This window comes from Bufo bufo, chromosome 7 (assembly GCF_905171765.1).
Source record: "Bufo bufo chromosome 7, aBufBuf1.1, whole genome shotgun sequence".
Classification (NCBI taxonomy): Eukaryota; Metazoa; Chordata; class Amphibia; order Anura; family Bufonidae; genus Bufo; species Bufo bufo.
The window spans coordinates 55,016,066-55,038,317 of NC_053395.1; the positions used below are offsets into that span (position 1 = coordinate 55,016,066).

General features: G+C 47.2%; 1 protein-coding gene across 1 annotated transcript in view; it reads left to right on the plus strand.

Annotated features, from left to right (window-relative positions):
• The first annotated feature begins 2,516 nt into the window (after positions 1 to 2,516).
• The window catches only part of SNX29 (sorting nexin 29), a 581,792-nt gene continuing 562,056 nt past the window's right edge, over positions 2,517 to 22,252 (plus strand). Inside the window, exon 1 of the mRNA XM_040441656.1 lies at positions 2,517 to 2,628. Within this exon, the coding sequence (XP_040297590.1) occupies positions 2,622 to 2,628 (7 nt within the window). The 5' untranslated portion in view covers positions 2,517 to 2,621. The remainder of the gene's footprint in view (positions 2,629 to 22,252) is intronic.

Genomic DNA, 22,252 nt, shown 5'->3' on the forward strand with positions numbered 1-22,252 from the left:
AGTTTGTGACGCCAGTACCGTAAGGTGCAATTAAGAGATGGAGCAGAAGAATGAGGAATGAGGCAGTGGTTAAACCAAAGAAGAACTTTTGTAGTAAGGCAACCAATATCATCACTTTGTCTTGCATACAGATGGCAAAAATGAGGTGAAGTGCAGAGGTTAACTCCAGCTCACTTTAGTAAAAGTGATGTTCTTACTTGTACTTGGTTCCTGATCTTACTCTGATCACTCAACCTTTCAATAGTAGTTTAGATCCTCTGTAAATAAGTATTCTGACAGATGGCCTTTCTGTCCCCAATTATGGTGGGGCAGCCTGTAGCTTAGAAACTCTCCACCTAATGCAAAGGTGATTAAAACCTGATAAACGGCAGTTATCTTCCTTCGCCAATAGTCTATAGTTCAGTGATCCAACAACCCAAGGGCGATCTCCCTCACGGCAGGCAAACTCTCTGCTTCATTATTTGAAAAGGTTGCGGTCCTCAAAGTGATAATCCACTTTTTACCCCGGAAGGGTAATTTATAGTGTAGGATCAGATAGTCCTAATCTTGGACTCCAAGGTTGAGGTAAACTGGTTCCCCTGGGATAGGCCCAGTAGGACAGAGACAAGACTGTCTCCTCTCCTTCCTCCTAGTCTCTCATTTTCTAATCTCAACTAAGGGTACTTTCACACTTGCGTTAAAGTTTTCCGGTATTGAGTTCAGTCCTTGGGGCTCAATACCGGAAAAAAACTGATCAGTTTTATCCTAATGCTTTCTGAATGGAGAGTAATCCGTTCAGGATGCATCAGGATGTCTTCAGTTCAGTCCTTTCACGGTATTTGGACGGAGAAAAAAACGTAGCATGCTGCATTTTTCTCTGGATTTTTTCTCTGCAAATTCCGGATGCCGGATCGGGTATTCATTTCCATTGAAATGTATTAGTGCCGCATCGATGGATCCGTTCTTCCGATCTGCGCATGCGCAGACCTTTAAAAATGTGAAAATAATAAATACTGGATCCGTTTTTCCAGATGACACCGGAGAGACGGATCCGGTATTGCAATGCATTTGTGAGACGGAACCGCATCCGGATATCCGTCTACATACAGATTGCCAGATCCGACAGGCAGTTCCGGCGACGGAACTGCCTGCCGGAATCCAGCCACGCAAGTGTGAAAGTAGCCTAGCTTCTAGTGGCTACAATATATAAATGTGCGTGGTAGAGACCTCTAGTGGTGGAAACATGTAGTGCATGTTACCAGCCTGTAATATGGATTTAGCAGCATAGACAAAGGAATAGTGCAAACTGACATCATCCAACATATAATTTGGAGTGGACCATACACACATATGTGGGACACTACACCTTGGCGCTTCTTTTCACATTCCCAATCCACCCCCCCCCCCCTTTTCCCATTTGTAACTCTTCTTTTTTTGTGTTTTGACCTCCCATGATGAGCTGTTTTTGGCAGCCCCCAGAACTATACAGTGGACGGAGCCTTCTGCCTCTATCTCCGTCCACAGCTCAGTTTCAGACACCTTCTGAAAACATGATGAGACTGCTGGGTGTCAGGACCTGTCCCACAGTAAGGCCTCATGCACACGACCGTAGTTCTGGTCCGCATGGACCCATTCACTTCAATGGGGCCGCTAAAGATGCGGACAGCACTCCGTGTGCTCCGTTCCGAGGTTCGCAAAAAAAATATAGCCTGTCCTATTCTTGTCCGTTTTGCGGACAAGAATAGGCATTTCTACAATGGGCCGCCCGTTCCGTTCCGCAAATTGCGGAAAGCACACGGGCGGCTTCCGTTTTTTTGTGGATCCGCGGTTTGCGGACCGCAAAAAACGGAACGGTCGTGTGCATGAGACGTATGTCTGGACACCTTACCTGTAATCCTGTGGCTGTGCTCTGTAACTACAGACCGGTGTTTTACTGAAAACATTCTGTTGCACTTAAAGTGTCAGACGCCTCAGAAATATTTACTCAACCCAAAGTAATTTATTTTCATCACAAGGCAAAAATTCTTTAAAAAGAAGAAGAATGTGCAGACGTAAAGGCCGCAGCACACAGCTGTAAGCCTTGAAAACAAAATGTCTCCTCTCTTCCCTTCTGGAAGGAATACGGGGCTTGTTTCCACTTCTCCAGAGTCAGGGGAACCCGCCGGTCGTCCCGGCCCCGCCCATATACGGCCCGCACACCTGTGCTCAAAAGAGATTGGCTTGAACTGTCGCCAGGACAACCAGGGGCTTCCCTCAGCTCAGTCACATGGCTTGTGCCTCACGTGACACGCCCAGACGATGTCCGTTCTGCTTGGATGATACTAAGTTGAAAGAGGGGGGATACACGGCTGTGATTTCGTTTCGCTTTGAGGAGTTAATTACTTTTTTCAACTTCGTTATCATAGCTGTGCGTTTAATGAGTGAAGAGTTCCGTTCTCATTTCGCTTGTCGTTTTTCTATTAGATCCGCTCTCACTAGAAGCTGCCAGCCTCTTCAGTACACCCCTGTAATGTAGTTGGAATATCCCGTCAGTCCTGTATTCCTGTGCTTGTGCATGGGATTTACAGTCCGGGGCGGAGTTGCACTTTCCGGTCTCCTGTCACTGGTGTTTATTTACCTTGCAGTGCCACAAGCCGGGGACAATGAGCGGTAAGTGCCTGGGGTGGGCAGGAGAGGGGGCCCTGCACGTGGCACCAGTCTAGTGGTTGTGCACAGTCCTGGGCACCCAGCCAGGGACTACTACCCCTTTCATGCTAACCATTTGCTGCTGTCTGAGTTCTCCAGGTAATATAACTGTCAGGGAAGCTCCACTTGTGAGTATGGAACCCCCCTTTAAATTGTGCAGGTGCTGTGAGTTCTGGAGACGTGGGCAGGTGTCATGGCACCCGATATAATGTATGAGACCACAGGGGATCCGCAGTGATGAGGGAGAGCCGGCGTCAGCGCCTGGTAAAGCTGGGTGGATGCAGAGTCCACGGTGCCTTGTGAATAGGGCTGGTGGAGCACTGCCTTTTGCATGCGCTGGCACGTGTCAAAAGCATCCATAGGATCGCGTCACTTGATGGAGGGCAAAACAGCGCCCCACTGGGGTTTACTGGGGAAATATATGTCAGACAGAAACGTATATATATCGTGGGATTTTGTTTTTATCGAGTCAGGTAAGTGGGTGTCAGGTATTCCTCCCGGCCTGTACCGCCGATGCAGCGTGAAGAGACCCTAAAGGTGTCCAGACACTTGCAATAGCTCCTTCAGTCGACACCTGTTTCTCCCCTCCTCACCGTATACATGTAACACATGTATGCTCGGATCGGCCGAGGGTGCATGTATTCTCATTGGGGACTGGGCTGAGCCTAAATTTACCACTGTTTCTCTCGAGAAAGTCACCCATCATTTGGCTGATTATTGAAGATTCTGACTACTGGAACCCCGAGTCTTAGGCCCCTTGCAGACGAGCGGGTGTCACGGTGCGAGTCCGGAGAGCAACTCCCGGCCTGACCTCCCAGCACTGCCGGGGTCACATAGCATTATATTGATTTATGATGCTATGTAACCCTTACATTTCTGCAATGTATTAGATGACAATGACATAATGCTATCAGTGCTATCCAATATATTCCAGAACTGTAAGGCCCCTTTCACACGGGCGAGTTTTCCGCGCGGATGCGATGCGTGAGTTGAACGCGTTGCACCCGCACTGAATACCGACCCATTCATTTCTATGGGGCTGTGCACACAAGCTGTGATTTTCACGCATCACTTGTGCGTTGCGTGAAAATCGCAGCAAGCTCTATATTGTTTTTCACGCAACGCAGGCCCCATAGAAGTGAATGGGGTTGCGTGAAAATCGCAAGCATCCGCAAGCAAGTGCGGATGCGGTGCGATCATTATTATTTTCCCTTATAACATGGTTATAAGGGAAAATAATAGCATTCTGAATACAGAATGCATAGTAAAATAGCGCTGGAGGGGTTAAAAAAAAAAGAAAAAATAATTTAACTCACCTTAGTCCACTTGCTCGCGCTGCCAGCATCTCGTCTGTCTCCTTCTTTGCTGAACAGGACCTGTGGTGATGTCACTCCGGTCATCACATGATCTTTTACCATGGTGATGGATCATGTGATGACCGGAGTGACGTCACCACAGGTCCTGTTCAGCAAAGGAGACAGAAGGAGATGCAGGGTTGCGCGAGCAAGTGGACTAAGGTGAGTTAAAATTATTATTATTTTTTTTTACCCCTCCAGCCCTATTGTACTATGCATTCTGTATTAAGAATGCTATTATTTCCCCTTATAACCATGTTATAAGGGGAAATAATACAATCTACACAACCCCGATCCCAAGCCCGAACTTCTGTGAAGAAGTTCAGGTTTGGGTGCCAAACATGCACGATTTTTCTCACGTGAGTGTAAAACGCATTACAATGTTTTGCACTCACACAGAAAAATTGCGTGTGTTCCAGCAACGCACCCGCACCTTTTCCTGCAACGCCCGTCTGAAAGAGGCCTAAGGGTTACATAGCATCATAAATCAATATAATGCTATGTGACCCCGTCAGTGCTGGAAGTTTAGGCCGGGAGCTGCACTGCGGACTTGTAGCGTGACACACGCTCGTCTGCAAGGGGCCTTAAAGGGCATCTGTCAGCAGATTTGTACCTATGACACTGGCTGACCTGTTACATGTGCACTTCGCAGCTGAAGGCATCTGTGTTGGTCCCATGTTCATATAGCAAGCATTACTGAGAAATATGATGTTTTAATATATGCAAATGAGCCTCTAGGAGCAACGGGGGTGTTACCATTACACCTATAGGCTCTCCACTTAGATTAACAGGGCCAGGTTCACACTGCTTGGCCTCAAAGCACAGCAGATGTGGCAGTTAAAGAGAGAGCAGAGCCTGTAGGTGTAACGGCAACGCCCCCGTTGCTCTTAGAGGCTCATTTACATATAATAAAATGTAATTTTTCTCAGTAATGCGGGCACATGTGACCATAAGACCAGCACAGACGCCTTCAGCTGCCAAGCGCACACGTAACAGGTCAGCCTGAGTCATAGGTACAAATCTGCTGACAGATGAGCTTTAATAATTGCAGTGGAAATTATATTATTATAAATAGACTTCCAGAGAAGCTACACCAGCATTCTACTGGAGCCCAGCCTGTCCGATACCAGCTGACCCTAAAAATCTCTAATTAAATACTCAATTAGGCTGGTTCTCAGTATCTTTGCATACATATATACACTGCTCAAAAAAATAAAGGGAACACAAAAATAACACATCCTAGATCTGAATTAATTAAATATTCTTCTCAAATACTTTGTTCTTTACATAGTTGAATGTGCTGACAACAAAATCACACAAAAATTAAAAAATGGAAATCAAATTTTTCAACCCATGGAGGTCTGGATTTGGAGTCACACTCAAAATTAAAGTGGAAAAACACACTACAGGCTGATCCAACTTTGATGTCATGTCCTTAAAACAAGTCAAAATGAGGCTCAGTAGTGTGTGTGGCCTCCACGTGCCTGTAGGACCTCCCTACAACCCCTGTGCATGCTCCTGATGAGGTGGCGGACAGTCTCCTGAGGGATCTCTTCCCAGACCTGGACTAAAGCATCTGCCAACTCCTGGACAGTCTGTGGTGCAACGTGACGTTGGTGGATAGAGCGAGACATGATGTCCCAGATGTGCTCAATTGGATTCAGGTCTGGGGAACGGGCGGGCCAGTCCATAGCATCAATGCCTTCGTCTTGCAGGAACTGCTGACACACTCCAGCCACATGAGGTCTAGCATTGTCTTGCATTAGGAGGAACCCAGGGCCAACCGCACCAGCATATGGTCTCACAAGGGGTCTGAGGATCTCATCTCGGTACCTAATGGCAGTCAGGCTACCTCTGGCGAGCACATGGAGGGCTGTGCGGCCCTCCAAAGAAATGCCACTCCACACCATTACTGACCCAATGCCAAACCGGTCATGCTGGAGGATGTTGCAGGCAGCACAACGTTCTCCACGGCGTCTCAAGACTCTGTCACGTCTGTCACATGTGCTCAGTGTGAACCTGCTTTCATCTGTGAAGAGCACAGGGCGCCAGTGGCGAATTTGCCAATATTGGTGTTCTGTGGAAAATGCCAAACGTCCTGCACGGTGTTGGGCTGTAAGCACAACCCCCACCTGTGGACGTCGGGCCCTCATATCACCCTCATCTAGTCTGTTTCTGACCGTTTGAGCAGACACATGCACATTTGTGGCCTGCTGGAGGTCATTTTGCAGGGCTCTGGCAGTGCTCCTCCTGTTCCTCCTTGCACAAAGGCGGAGGTAGCGGTCCTGCTGCTGGGTTGTTGCCCTCCTACGGCCTCCTCCACGTCTCCTGATGTACTGGCCTGTCTCCTGGTAGCGCCTCCATGGTCTGGACACTATGCTGACAGACACAGCAAACCTTCTTGCCACAGGTCGCATTGATGTGCCATCCTGGACAAGCTGCACTACCTGAGCCACTTGTGTGGGTTGTAGACTCCGTCTCATGCTACCACTAGAGTGAAAGCACCGCCAGCATTCAAAAATGACCAAAACATCAGCCAGGAAGCATAGGAACTGAGAAGTGGTCTGTGGTCACCACCTGCAGAACACTCCTTTATTGGGGGTGTCTTGCTAATTGCCTATAATTTCCACCTGTTGTCTATCCCATTTGCACAACAGCATGTGAAATTGATTGTCACTCAGTGTTGCTTCCTAAGTGGACAGTTTGATTTCACAGAAGTGTGATTGACTTGGAGTTACATTGTGTTGTTTAAGTGTTCCCTTTATTTTTTTGAGCAGTGTATTTATTAAACAAATAAAACAATCAATTTTAAAACCACTTTGATGCATAACCATGTGACCATTAACATACAAAAAAGCTCACGCATCTATCAAGATGAAACTGGAGTACGCCAATTAAAATGACCTCTTTGCTCTCCAAAACTTGTTTTATATGTCAGTAGTTCCTCTGGTATCTATAACATTTAGCGCTTGTTCCTGCCTCGCTCCCGACCCGAACAAGTGCTGTTTGAGCGCGTAACTTCGAACATCCGAAAACTTCAGCGATCGTGTAAAGACATAATCCTCTGAACCAGGAGGGATCCAACTACTGGTAACGTTGATGATGATGATGATGATTTCTAAGTTACATGACATTAATAGAGTCAGCCTGATTAAAGTATCGTATTTTTCGCCCTATAAGACGCACCGGCCCATAAGACGTACCTAGGTTTTTGGGGAGGAAAATAAGAAAAAAATATTTTTAACCAAAAGGTGTGCTTTTGGTAGGTTTGGATCTAATGGTGGTCTGTGGATGACGGACACTGTTATGGGGGGATCTGTGGATGACGGACACTGTTATGGGGGGATCTGTGGATGACGGACACTGTTATGGGGGGATCTGTGGATGGCGGACACTGTTATGGGGGGATCTGTGGATGGCGGACACTGTTATGGGGGGATCTGTGGATGGCGGACACTGTTATGGGGGGATCTGTGGATGACGGACACTGTTATGGGAGGATCTGTGGATGACGGACACTGTTATGGGGGAATCTGTGGATGACGGACACTGTTATGGGGGGATCTGTGGCTGGCACTGTTACGGGGGGGGGATCTGTGGATGGCACTGTTACGGGGGGGGGGGGGATCTGTGGATGGAACTGTTAGAGGAGGGATCTGAGGGTGGCACTGTTATATATGTGCCATCCACAGACCCCCCCCCCCAGCCCATCAGTGCCATCCACAGACCCCCCCAGCCCATAACTGTGCCATCCACAGACCCCCCCCATAAAAATGTCATCCACAGATAACCCCCCCCCCCCCCCCGCTCCAGTATACAAATATAAAATGTCTTATTCAATTAAAGTGATTAAACATGTCACCTCACTCCTAATATTACCGTACATCCTAACCGCTTCAGTACAACGCAGGCAGCCCGGGCGGCCGGCGCGTCACTCACAGATGTCACTTGCCTGCGCCGCCTGCTTCATTCATAAAGTAGGCGGCGCAGGCACGTGACATCAGGGAGTTACGCTGCCGCCCTCCCGGCCTGCCTGCCTGCATTCTACTGAAGCGGTTAGGATGTACGGTACTATTAGGAGTGAGGGGGCATGTTTAATATCTATTAATTGAATAAGACGTTTTATATTAGTATACTGGAGAGGCGGGGCTATAGTACACTGACTGCACCGCCCCGCCGCTATTGCCGGCCTCCAGCTCCTCCTCCCAGTCCCTCCCCGCTCGCTTGTACATCGCAGCTTGGATAATAGAGAGGCGGGGCCATTATGTCACCTAGGCCGGGTTTCGGCCGGAGACATAGAGACTGAGGGCCCCTGCCTATATCCCTCCTGACGGTCCCCGGTTGCGCCAGAGGATATTATGCGGTTGGTGATGAGTGCTGATCGCCGCATCGCTTGGCCCGGGACCCGGCCGCCGGCACTGGTAACGTGGGGCTATGGGGTGACTGCTCTCATTACGTGGAGGTGGGCGGATCGGCTCATTGGCGTCCCTAGCAACGGTGCGCATAGCGGAGGATGTTTGGAATGACGCGACGATCACCAGGGCGGAGTTACTCGCGGTCAGGTGATCTCGGGTCAGCTGGGTAGTGACGCAGTTCCGCCTTCCCTGACATGCGCACTGGTGGCCTAGGAACGCCAAGGAACATGTGTGCCCTGAAGGTATGTGGAGGTATGGGATCTTATATATATATGATTGGTGTACATTGATACACTGAGTGGGAGCACCGCAGTATGCATTCTTTAATGACATTAGCACCTCACTCATTGTGTTATTGGCCACTCCTGTGTGAGTGGGTGTGTCTTAATATATTTAAACGGATACTTTTAGATTTCACATTGTGTTTGATAAAGGCTGCGGATCAGCCGAAACGTCACAACCTGCTGCACGTTGGTTCACTTGGCGATTCCCATTAAAGGGTTTTTTACCGGACATGCTGCCTCTATCTTCTTTTCTGGGACTTGTTACGCAGGAGCCCTGATGAATCTTGGACTCCAGGTAGGCTGTTGCATTCCGGATGACCTCAAGATCTGGTGAGTGCGATTCCACAATTACTTTTTGTCAGTCATCAGCAGATGGACAGGAGAGCAGGAATTCATGAATAACCAGGACTCTTCTCAGGTGGCCGGGACTCTTTTCCAGGCCCAGTCTGCAATGATTGTGATGTTGGTTCTCGGCAACCACTTACTTCTAACTTATAAATGACAGACCTCTGAAATCAGCTCACCTGTCTGTACTTTATACTGCTGTTAGTATGGGCAGCACAAAGGTGATGACGGGTTCCCTTTTAACAAGCCTTTCCTTTTTTTGACTTCCCCTTCAGATAATGGCTGGAGTCCCAGCTGGCGCATAACTTCCTGAGGCATCAGCATCATTTTCGCACCTAAGAAAAAAAAAAAAAAAGCATGAGATTTATCTAACATCTAAAAAACTTTGCGGCCACTATATTATGCTGCCGTTTTTCCGCACAAAAATCTGCGTTTAAAAGCCACACGTAATCTGCATGCATCGATAGGACTCGTTGACATTTCCATGTCAGGGATCCACATCATGGATCAAAGTAGTGCATGTCTCAATGATCCACGGTCAGTAAAAAGAAATGCTGAAATGTGAACAGATACATGTCAGTAAAAAACGGAAATGTGAATGAGGCCTTAGACTTCTAGCAGCCGTGTATCAGGGTGTTCTGTTCTTTGTGGTCTTTACGTTGTTGCTCTGTTACATGCTTTGCTGCAGGCTGCCCAGTTACATTGTACTATGGTCCTTTGTACTATGGACCCTTTAGTCTCCACTTTGCTTTATATGTTGTGTTTTTGTCTTTAAAGGTGATAACCCTGATTACATTTATCTCCTCTGTTTGTGTCATTTAGGGCTCATGCACACGGCCGTATTTCCAGTTTGTGTTGTGCGGGTTGAATGCGGATCCATTCATCTCAGTGGGGCTGCAAAAGATGCGGACGGCACATCCTTGTGCTGTGCTCATCTGTGTGTCCGTTCCGCGGCCCCGAAAAAAACCACAACATGTCCTATTCTTGCTGTTGTGTGAATGAGGCCTTATGTTCAGTTCACACTGAGTTTTTGGCGCTGATTTTGGAGCATTTCTGCCTCAAAATCGGCTCCAAATCTGCTCCAAAAACCCCTCAAAACTTCCTCCCATTCATTTCAGTGGGAAGCAGCACTTGCTTCTTTATTACACGTGTAAAAAAAAGAAGCAGCATGTCCTATCTTGGGGCAGAATTAACGCTGATTATCCCAAACGCGCTGCAAAATGCGCCACAAAACGCTTGTGGAAAAGTACTATAGAATTTAATAAAGTAAAATATCTGCTTGAAAAACACTTAACAAAAAACACGTCAAATGCGCATAATTTTGAGGCATAAAAATCTGCTTAGATTCAGCGCTGATTTTTTACACGTGTGTTTTGAGAACTGACTTATAGGCCCTTATTTATCATACCGTCGCTACAGAATTCTGACGTCAAAAAATAGGGCTTTTGTGACTTTTTGCACTCGCTTGTGCAAAATTTAGCAACTTTTTTACACTCGCACAAAATTTTGCAGAGTTTTTGCATTTTTACACTAACTGCAGTTTTGTAATGTGTGTGGAATAGTGGCTGTGGAATATGTTAATGAGTTTCACTCCAGATTTATTATGAGACTTTTTCCATTCAATCCACCATGACGGCCACAAGTGAGAGATGACCCTTGACCTCTATAGGGGCCAGGAATATACAGAGAGTTTAAATTGCCCCCACCCCTCCTCACCCTCAGTCTTCTTCCAAATTACCAAGGTAGTTCAGCAATCTATGTGTGTCCCCATTTGAGTATTACTTCATACCCAACTAGATATAAGAATACAGTATAGTGTATCTATATGATATTTATTATTTATATAGTTGTTTGTTTGTTTGTTTTTCGGGGGGGGGGGGGGGGGGGGGATATATCTGGGCCGTCATGGTGGATTCAAGGAAACAGAATTACCGGTAAGTCTAATTATGGTTTTCCATTGTATCCACCATGACGGCCACAAGTGAGAACTAACAAATATTTACATAGGGTGGGAAACCGCCTACAGTATTTTTGGGCCAAATGCTAAATCTGCGGAGGCGGAAAGATTAAGGCGATAATGTTGACCAAGTAGCCGCTTTGCAAATCTGATTTAATGAGACGCCTCCTTTTTCTGCCCACGAAGAGCCAGTTGCGAGAGTGAGCTTTAAAGGGTATTTTTACACTACTCACTCCAGTTTTGTAATGGAATAGTGAGTGCGCTGATGTCGGGTCCACGTGGAACGCGCTCGTGATGTGAAAGCCGCCGCTGCATTGATCCTCTGGTCTGACAGGCGGGGGGAGGCGGAGCTATGTCACAACATGGCAGGCACATCAAGGTGACGTCAGACTCCAGGAGAAATGAAAGTGGTGCTCATGCGGCTCAGAGGCAGCATCTCCACCACTATGTCGGCGTCTAAGGCTCCAGCATCCCTTCAGGGGGGGTCTTGATCCCTCTCTGGCTGCACCTTCAGTGAGTTCCCCTATGGGGAGTATGATTTTTCTTACCTGTATGTTTAATGGGTTTTCCAAACTTGTGACATTTGGTTGCTCTTCTCTGTTCCGTAGGGAGCAAAGGAAACAAAAGCTAAATCTAGATCTCTAAAGTGCGCTACTTGTGCCAAGAGACTACTAGATAACTACAAAAAGAAGTTATGTAAAGTCTGTATATCTGACGTCTTAAAAGAAGCGCAACCATCTATCTTTTCTGAAATTAAATCATTTATCCAAGAAGAAATCAGATCCTCCATGGCCTCTTTGAGAGCCCCTAGCCCTCCTATCCCGCTAAGTAAGAAACCTAGACTATCCGTTCAATCCTCCTCAGATCAAATGGAAGAATAAGATCTACCATGGGTTTAGAAGATATCCCTAAGCCATGTACAGTACAGGATGAGATGTTTAGGGGTTTACATGCTAAAAAATCTAAAGTATTCCCCATTAACCACCTCAGCCCCCCTAGCTTAAACACCCTTAATGACCAGGCCACTTTTTACAATTCTGCACTACACTACTTTCACCGTTTATTGCTCGGTCATGCAACTTACCACCCAAATTAATTTTACCTCCTTTTCTTCTCACTAATAGAGCTTTCATTTGGTGGTATTTCATTGCTGCTGACATTTTTACTTTTTTTGTTATTAATCAAAATTTAACGATTTTTTTTCAAAAAAATGACATTTTTCACTTTCAGTTGTAAAATTTTGCAAAAAAAACGACATCCATATATACATTTTTCTCAAAATGTATTGTTCTACATGTCTTTGATAAAAAAAATGGTTTGGGTAAAAGTTATAGCGTTTACCAACTATGGTACAAAAATGTGAATTTCCGCTTTTTGAAGCAGCTCTGACTGTCACGAGGGTGTCAAGAACCACGCCTGACTCCGTTATACCCGGGGTCAGGAAGTCGCAGCGGTTGGCTGCACGCTCTATGTAAGATAGGGCTGTTTCCTTGTGGTAGCTTTCTGGGTTTGCTTTGCAAACCCTTTTGGCTCACTCAGGGATCCGTAGCTCCTTCTCCTCAGCTGTTCCTTGTCCAACACTCCCAACCTCCTTATATTCCCCTCTCACACTTCTCTGGTTGCCAGATATAGAGCTTCCTGCCTGGACATCTATTCTGACCCTCTGGAGCTGTGTTGCTGCGTTCTCTGGTAGTTGATCCAGAACGCTACCCTCCGGATCCCTGTTGGACCTTTGTGGTCTATTGTGGTCGCCCACCTGGGTGTATGTGTTTGTCTGTCCTCTCCCTGGTGTTTCCCTCTTAGTGACAGTGGTGCGGACTAGCGATCCCACCGGCCCGTTCACTATCTAGGGCTCATTTTAGGGAAAGCCAGGGTTTAGGCACGCGATCGCCGCACGGGTGAGGAACCCGTCTAGGGACGTCAGGGCAGTCAGGTGCCAGCCGCAAGGTGAGTTAGGGGTCACCACCTTTCCCTCTCCCTTGGGCAGGGCTTTCCCTTTTTCCTCCCTGTGCGCGACGCCGTTCATTACACTGACTTTCTGAGCACCTGTCATGTTTCCTGAGGTTCTACAATGGCCAGACAGTAGAAACACCCCACAAATGACCTCATTTTGGAAAGTAGACACCCTAAGGTATTCGCTGATGGGCATAGTGAGTTCATAGAACTTTTTATTTTTTGTCACAAGTTAGCGGAAAATTATGATTTTTTCTTTTTTTTTCTTACAAAGTCTCATATTCCACTAACTTGTGACAAAAAATAGAAACTTCCATGAACTCACTATGCCCATCACGAAATACCTTGGGGTGTCTTCTTTCCAAAATGGGGTCACTTGTGGGGTATTTATACTGCCCTGGCATTTTAGGGGCCCAAATGCGTGCAAAGTAGTTTGAAATCAAAATCTGTAAAAAATGGCCGGTGAAATCCTAAAGGTGCTCTTTGGAATGTGGGCCCCTTTGCCCACCTAGGCTGCAAAAAAGTGTCACACATGTGGTATCGCCGTACTCAGGAGAAGTTGGGCAATGTGTTTTGGGGTGTCATTTTACATATACCCATGCTGGGTGAGAGAAATATCTTGGCAAAAGACAACTTTTCCCATTTTTTTATATACAAAGTTGGCATTTGACCAAGATATTTATTTATTTACGGATCCACAAAACACATACGGACGTCTGAATGGGGCCTTACAGGGGGGTGATCAATGACAGGGGGGTGATCACCCCATATAGACTCCCTGATCACCCCCCTGTCATTGATCACCCCCCTGTAAGGCTCCATTCAGATGTCCGTACGTGTTTTGCGGATCCTATCCGTGGATCCGTAAAAAACATACGGACGTCTGAATGGAGCCTTACAGGGGGTGATCAATGACAGGGGGGTGATTAATGACAGGGGGGTGATCAGGGAGTCTATATGGGGTGATCACCCCCGTCATTGATCACCCCCCTGTAAGGCTCCATTCAGACGTCCGTATGTGTTTTGCGGATCCGATCCATGTATCAGTGGATCCGTAAAAATCATACGGACGTCTGAATAGAGCCTTACAAGGGGGTGATCAATGACAGGGGGGTGATCAGGGAGTCTATATGGTGTGATCAGGGGTTAATAAGGGGTTAATAAGTGACAGGGGGGGGTGTAGTGTAGTGGTGTTTGGTGCTACTTATTACTGAGCTGCCTGTGTCCTCTGGTGGTCGATCCAAGCAAAAGGGACCACCAGAGGACCAGGTAGCAGGTATATTAGACGCTGTTATCAAAACAGCGGTTAATATACCTGTTAGGGGTTAAAAAAATCGCATCTCCAGCCTGCCAGCGAACGATCGCCGCTGGCAGGCTGAAGATCCACTCGCTTACCTTCCGATCCTGTGAACGCGCGCGCCTGTGGGCGCGCGTTCACAGGAAATCTCGCGTCTCGCGAGATGACGCGTATATGCGTGACTGTGCGCAGGGCTGCCGCCTCCGGAACGTGATCCTGCGTTAGGCGGTCCGGAGGCGGTTAATGAAAATATTAACTATATGATCCTGGATGAATGGATCGAACAGGAAAAAAGGCTAGGTGTATCAAAGGAATTTAGGAATAGGTTATGGTTTGATCCAGCTGAATGTAAGATATTTGATGAAATACCCAAAATTGACATTCAGGTGGTGAAACTAATCAAGAAGACGGCTTTACCATTTGAAGATTCCTTGCAGTTAAGTGATCAGATGGAACGCAAAGCAGACTCCCTTCTAAGGAACGCTTGGGAAGCGGCGATGTTTGGTGTCAACGAATATTGCATACATCTGTGGCCAGAACTATGTATTTCTGGTTATCACAATTGGAGGAGCATCTTAAAAATAAGACTCCCAGGGAAGATATTATAAACTCTATCCCACTATTAAAATCCGCAACAGCTTTCCTGGCTGACACATCGGCTGAGTCCGTACGTTTTTCCGCCAAGGATGCAGCTTTATCCAATGCTGCCAGAAGAGCCTTATGGATGAAAGCTTGGTCAGGGGACAAGGCCTCCAAGGCCAAGTTATGTTCAATCGCCTTTTCAGGTGAATTTGTATTTGGGGCAGTATTAGATAAAATACTGGAAAAAGCTGCTGACAAAAAGAAGGGGTTTCAGGAGGAGAAAGAAACTAAAAAGAGACCCTTTCTACCGGTTTCTTCCCAGTCTAGAGGGAAAGGTAAGACAGGTCGGTGGAGCTACAGTAAAGGAGGCAAAGGTAGGGGTTTAGACTCAATCCCCAGAACAAACAAGGAAACAATGACGCCAGGGTAGGAGGAAGGTTGAAGAATTTTCTAGAGCGATGGACTCTCGTCACGTCAAATCCCTGGACCTTAAACATCTTAGCACAGGGTTACAAGATAGAATTTTTCCTCAACCCCTCTAAAGAAATTCACCATTACGACCCACAACAAGGGAGTTCAAGAAAAGATCTGGCAGGGGGTTCAGGACCAAATCAGATCAGGGGTCATAATAAGGGTACCAGATGCCGAAGAAGGGCAGGGGTTTTACTCAAGACTCTTCTTGGTAAAAATAAACGACGATTCTTAGCGCACAATAATAAATCTAAAACCCTTAAACAAATTAATCGTGTTCTGGAGGTTCAAAATGGAGTCAGTGGCCTCTACTATTCCCCTGATTCCAGAGGGCGTCTTTATGGCGTCGATAGATTTAAACAATGTCTACTATCATATACCAATCCATCAGTCTTTTCAGAAGTACTTAAGGTTTGCGGTAAGAGATCCTGAACTGGTGGAGAGATGAAGAGAAACTTCTTCAGGGCACAGACTGGCTCAGGACCCCAGAGAGTACTCAGAAGTACTTAAGGTTTGCGGTAAGAGATCCCAGAGGTTCCCCCCACCACTTTCAGTATGTGACGCTTCCATTTGGAATATCATCAGCCCAAGGACCTTCACCAAGTTTGTCGTGGAAATGGTGGTGTTTCTACGCAGAAAGGGAGCAAATATCGTCCCCTATTTAGACGACTTTCTAATAATTGGAAGCTCAAAAGAAGAGACCTCCAAGGTAATAAAGGATTTTATAGACACCCTCTGGGCTGGTTGATAAATCTAAAAAAAACTACACTCACCCTGTCCGCAAGAATAAGATTTCTGGGCGTAGTGTTAGATTCTGTATCCCAGAGGACTTATCTACCCCAGGACAAGATAAGATTTCTCAAACAGAAAATAACAAGGTTTCAGAACATTCACAGATACTCCATTCAAAAGGTGATGAGTCTGCTAGGTCTAACCTCTTGCATAAATTCAGTCCCATGGAGTCAGGCCCACACCAGAACCATGCAATCATGGATCTTGAAAAGCTGGAACTGGAAATATTCGTCCCTGGACAGAATAATCAGCATTCCACCTGCAGTCAAAATAGACCTGAACTGGTGGAGAGAGGAAGAGAAACTTCTTCAGGGCATAGACTGGCTCAGGACCCCAGAGGTTCAGATAATGACCGATGCCAGCGCTTCAGGTTGGGGAGCAAAGGTAGGAAGCTATTACTTCCAGAGAGACTGGTCAGTCATCATAAAAATCAGATCTTCAAATTACAGAGAACTGTATGCAGTCCTTATGGTCCTTGCAAAAGCTCCCTACCTATTAAAGAACAGACATCTGAAAGTCCTTTCGGACAATATCACAACGGTGGCATACCTAAAACATCAGGGCGGCACAAGATCCAATCCTCTGGCAGAAGTAGCAAGGAGAATGTTTTATTGGGCAGAAGGAAATGTTCTCTCCTTAACGTCGGTTCAGCTAAAGGGGTCAGAAAATCTAGAAGCGAACTTCTTAAGTCGGCAGTCATTACATCCAGGAGAATGGACTCTAAATCGAAACATTTTTCAGGAAATCATGTCCAGATGGGGACTGCCAGAGATAGACCTGTTCGCCTCCAGAGAGAATGCTGAGGTCCGTCAATTTTGTTCTCTAGACCAGCGGTCCCCAACCGCCGGGCCGCGGCCCAGGACTGGGCCGTGGAGGATTGCTAGCCGGGCCGCGGCGATCAGGGCAGTCTTTAACTCTGTACTAATGAAGCGCTTCCATTATGGAAGCGCTTCATTAGTACAGAAGGACCAGGGAGCGGTGAAGGATCTGTACTCACCGCTTCCTCGGCTCGGCTATCGGCTGTGCATGTCTGCGCACAGCGTGAGGTCTCTCTGTGACCTCACGCTGTGCGCCGCTATACACAGCCAGCCGACAGCAGAATGAAGAGGATCGCGATGGTGACCAGGCGCAGGAGAGGTAAGTGTTTTTTTATTTTATTTTATTTTATTTGCACTGATGGCTGACCTGGGGGGCTCATGGGCTGGCTGACATGGGGGGCTTATGGGCTGGCTGACATGGGGGGCTTATGAGCTGGCTGACATGGGGGGCTTATGAGCTGGCTGACATGGGGGGCTTATGGGCTGGCTGACATGGGGGGCTTATGGGCTGGCTGACATGGGGGGCTTATGGGCTGGCTGACATGGGGACTTATGGGCTGGCTGACATGGGGGGCTTATGGGCTGGCTGACATGGGGGGCTTATGGGCTGGCTGACATGGGGGGCTTATGGGCTGGCTGACATGGGGGGCTTATGGGCTGGCTGACATGGGGGGCTTATGAGCTGGCTGACATGGAGGGCTTATGGGCTGGCCGACATGGGCTGGCTGACATGAGGAGCTAATGGGGGGGGGGGCTTATGGCTGACATGAAGGGCTAATGGGGGGCTTTTGGCTGACATGAAGGGCTAATGGGGGCTTATGGCTGACATGAAGGGCTAATGGGGGCTTATGGCTGACATGAAGGGCTAATGGGGGCTTATGGCTGACATGAAGGGCTAATGGGGGGCTTATGGCTGACATGAAGGGCAAATGGGGGCTTATGGCTGACATGAGGGGCTTATGGCTGACATGAAGGGCTAATGGGGGCTTATGGCTGACATGAGGGGCTAATGGGGGGGCTTATGGCGGACATGAAGGGCTAATGGGGGGGCTTATGGCTGACATGAGGGGCTAATGGGGGCTTATGGCTGACATGAGGAGCTAATAGGGGCTTATGGCTGACATGAGGGGCTAATGGGGGCTTATGGCTGACATGAGGGGCTAATGGGGGCTTATGGCTGACATGAGGAGCTAATAGGGGCTTATGGCTGACATGAGGGGCTGATGGGGGCTTATGGCTGACATGAGGGGCTAATGGCTGACATGAAGGGCTAATGGGGGCTTATGGCTGACATGAAGGGCTAATGGGTGGCTTATGGCTGACATGGGCTAATGGGTGGCTTATGGCTGACATGAAGGGCTAATGGGGGCTTATGGCTGACATGAGGGGCTAATGGGGGGCTTATGGCTGACATGAGGGGCTAATGGGGGGCTTATGGCTGACATGAAGGGCTAATGGGGGGCTTATGGCTGACATGAAGGGCTAATGGGGGGCTTATGGCTGACATGAAGGGCTAATGGGGGCTTATGGCTGACATGAGGGGCTAATGGGGGGCTTATGGCTGACATGGGCTTATGGCTGACATGAGGGGCTAATGGGGGGCTTATGGCTGACATGAGGGGCTAATGGGGGGCTCATGGCTGACATTGGGGGTGGGGGGTTTATGGCTGACATTGGGGGGGTGTATGGCTGACATTGGGGGCTTATGGATGGCTAAAGGTTTGGTGGTTGATCTGAGCCATTGGGGGTCTAATCTGAGGTCTGATTAACATTGGGGGTCTGATTGCTGGTCTGACCTGAGGTGTAATGAAAAATATTTTTTTCTTATTGTTCTCCTCTAAAACCTAGGTGCATCTTATAGGGCGAAAAATACGGTGCAGTGCAGCAGAGACCAGTGCAGCAGAGACCATAGTCAGTTTATATAGTCATTATATAGTGTTATATATTTTAATATGCACATTTGTGTTTTGTTATGCGCGTGAATCAGTCGGCCCCGCCCACCCCCTAAGCCCCACCCCAGAACTCCGCCCCCTTCCCTCCCCCAACCGGTCCCTGGGAAAATTGTCTTGCATGAAACCGGTCCTTGGTGCAAAAAAGGTTGGGGACCACTGCTCTAGACCCCAGAGACAGACCTTGGGCAATAGACGCCCTGTCAATAAGATGGACCTGGGACCTTGTTTACGCATTTTCACCTTTTACATTGATTCCTCGCATAATACAGAAAATCCAGCGGGAACCAACAACAGTAATTGTAATAGCTCCTTACTGGCCAAAAAGAAGCTGGTTCTCGGCCCTGAAACAAATACCCTTCCAGGGGGAGATCCTCTCTCAGGGGCCAATAAAACATCCAAACCAGACCTACAATCTAGCTGTCTGGATCCTGAGAGCGAGTCACTCAGAAAACAGGGTCTCTCAGATGGAGTAATCCTCACTCTCAAAGCAAGTAGAAAAAAGGTTACATCCATGTCACGTTAGTGATGTGGGAGGGAACACCATGCCGACAACAGGAGGAAAGGGAAAAAGTACTAGGCCTCAAAGCTAGGGAAAGGGAAACAGTCACCATCTACAGAAACCCTAATCCTAGCCCTGACTCCTATCTGTATGAACGGACCTTGATGGTAGGATGGTTCACACACTGGAACCTAAGCCCCTGGAGACCCTGAATTGCCGTGGAATAGTGTCAGGGCTAGGGTCGACCTGTTCCTTCCAATATGAAGGAACAATCGTCTCCCTGAGGGCTAGCAACATAAGACAAAGGAAAAACAACAAAATACAAAATGGAAGAAACACTTAACTTCTGCAGTAAATGGACAAGCAGGAACTCAGAAGAGGACCACACACCAGCACTTCCAATACCTAACTGAAGCTATCAACCGCATAGCTTGATGGGTGAAGCCATACTAAATAGAGGAGCTGGAATGACCACTAAGCTACACCTGATACAAGAGGTGTGGTCATTACCAGCAACAACACTAAAGCAAGTGAAACCAAAGGGGTTGTCAGATCTCATCACGTGCAGCCAGTCTCCTAGATCTTCTGACACCGGTCACGTTAGAAACCGTGACAATCGTCCATTTATCTTAAAATCTGGAAAAGGGTTTTGCAGTTGGTTGGGAGAAGAACATCCGGATACCTCTTCTCCACCCATAAATTAAATTCTAGATTTCTTGCAGAATGGGTTAGAACTAGGATTGAGGCCTAGCACCCTTAGGCCCCATTCACATGAGCCTGACGGATTGGCTCCGGATGCGTTCAGGGTGCGTTCAGTGAAACTCGCAACATTTTGCAAGCAAGTTCAGTCAGTTTTGTCTGCGATTGCGTTCAGTTGTTCAGTTTTTTCCCGCACGGGTGCAATGCGTTTTGATGCGTTTTTCACGCACTTGATCAAAAACCTGAAGGTTTACAAAAAACATCTCTTCGCAACCATCAGTGAAAAACGCATCGCACCCGCACTTGCGTTTTTCATGCAGCCCCATTCACTTCTATGGGGCCAGGACTGCGTGAAAAACGCAGAATATAGTCCATGCTGCGATTTTCACGCAGACCCATTGAAATGAATGGGTCAGGATTCAGTGCGGGTGCAGTGCAATGCGTTCACGTCACGCATTGAACCCGCGCGGAAAACTCGCTCGTGTGAAAGGGGCCTTAAAGGGAACCTGTCACCGGGATTTTGTGTATAGAGCTGAGGACATGGGTTGCTAGATGGCCGCTAGCACATCCGCTATACCTAGTCCCCATAGCTCTGTGTGCTATTCTTGTGTAAAAAAAACAATTTGATACATATGCAAATTAACCTGACATGAGTCCTGTACGTGAGATGAGTCAGGAACAGGACTCATGTCAGGTTAATTTGCATATGTATCAAATCGGTTTTTTTACACAATAAAAGCACACAGAGCTATGGGGACTGGGTATTGCGGATGTGCTAGCGGCCATCTAGCAACCCATGTCCTCAGCTCTATACCCAAAATCCTGGTGACAGGTTCCCTTTAAGGTCCAGATATCGGCTCTAAGCACGTTTTATGATACAAGCCTGATGGAACACCGATGGGTAAAGAGATTTGTTAGGGCAGCCTCTAGACTAAGGCCAACCTTGAGTTTTAGAATTAATCAGTGGGATCTTAACATTGTATTAAATGGTCTGACCAAGCCCCCCTTCTTTCCCTTAGCATATATTTCTATCAAACACCTGTCCTTCAAAATGGCTTTTCTGATAGCCATAACATCTGCTAGACGTATAAGTGAAATTCAGGCCCTTTTCTGTAGAGAACCTTACCTGAAGGTTTTTGAGGACCGAGTAACATTGAGGCTAGATCCAGGGTTCCTCCCCAAGGTGGTATCAGATTATCACCGTGACCTGGAAATCGTTTTACCATCCATTGCAGTCCCACCAAAGGATGAGGCTGAAGAAAAATTGCATCTTCTTGATGTTAGAAGCTTCTAGATATTGTAAAATGCTATTTCTAAGACCTTTAGGCCCCTTGAAGACGTTCGCATCACGCATTGCACCCGCACGGAATTCTCGCTTGTGTGGAAGGGGCCTTAGGAAAGACGATAACCTTTTAGTTCAATTCGGGGGATGAAACATGGGGAAAAAACTTTCCAAAGCCTCTCTATAGGTCGCTGGATTAGAGCTACTATAGGTTGCTGTTACTCCCTTCAAAATATTCCTTGTCCTATGGGTAGTAAAGCTCACTCTACCAGGGCAACTGCCTCTTTTATAGGCAGAAAAAGGAGGCGTCTCATTAAATCTGATTTGCAAAGCGGCTACTTGGTCAACATTATCCCCTGAATCTTTCCGCCTCCACAGATTTAGCATTTGGCCAAAAAGTACTGCAGGCGGTTTCCCACCCTATGTAAATATTTGTTAGTTCTCACTTGTGGCCGTCATGGTGGATGGAACGGAAAACCATAACTTACCGGTAATTCTGTTTCCTTGAATCCACCATGGTGGCCCAGATATACCCCCCCAAAAAAGAAACTGAAAAAACCCAACTATATAAATAATAAATATTACGTAGATACGCTATACTGCATTCTTATATCTAGTTTGGTATGAAGTAATACTCAAATGGGGACACCCATAGATTGCTGACCTACCTTGGTAATTTAGAACAACACTGAGGGTGAGGAGGGGTGGGGGCAATTTAAAGGGCTTCTGTCACCCCCCAAACAGCAATTTTCAGTATTGGACTTAATATAATTGCTAATGTACTCAGAGTCCATATATACCCCTCTTACCTCTGGCTGTGCTTTAAATTCTTTAAAAATAGTACTTTTGTGATATGCAAATTTCTTCACTACCAGCAAGTTGGACGG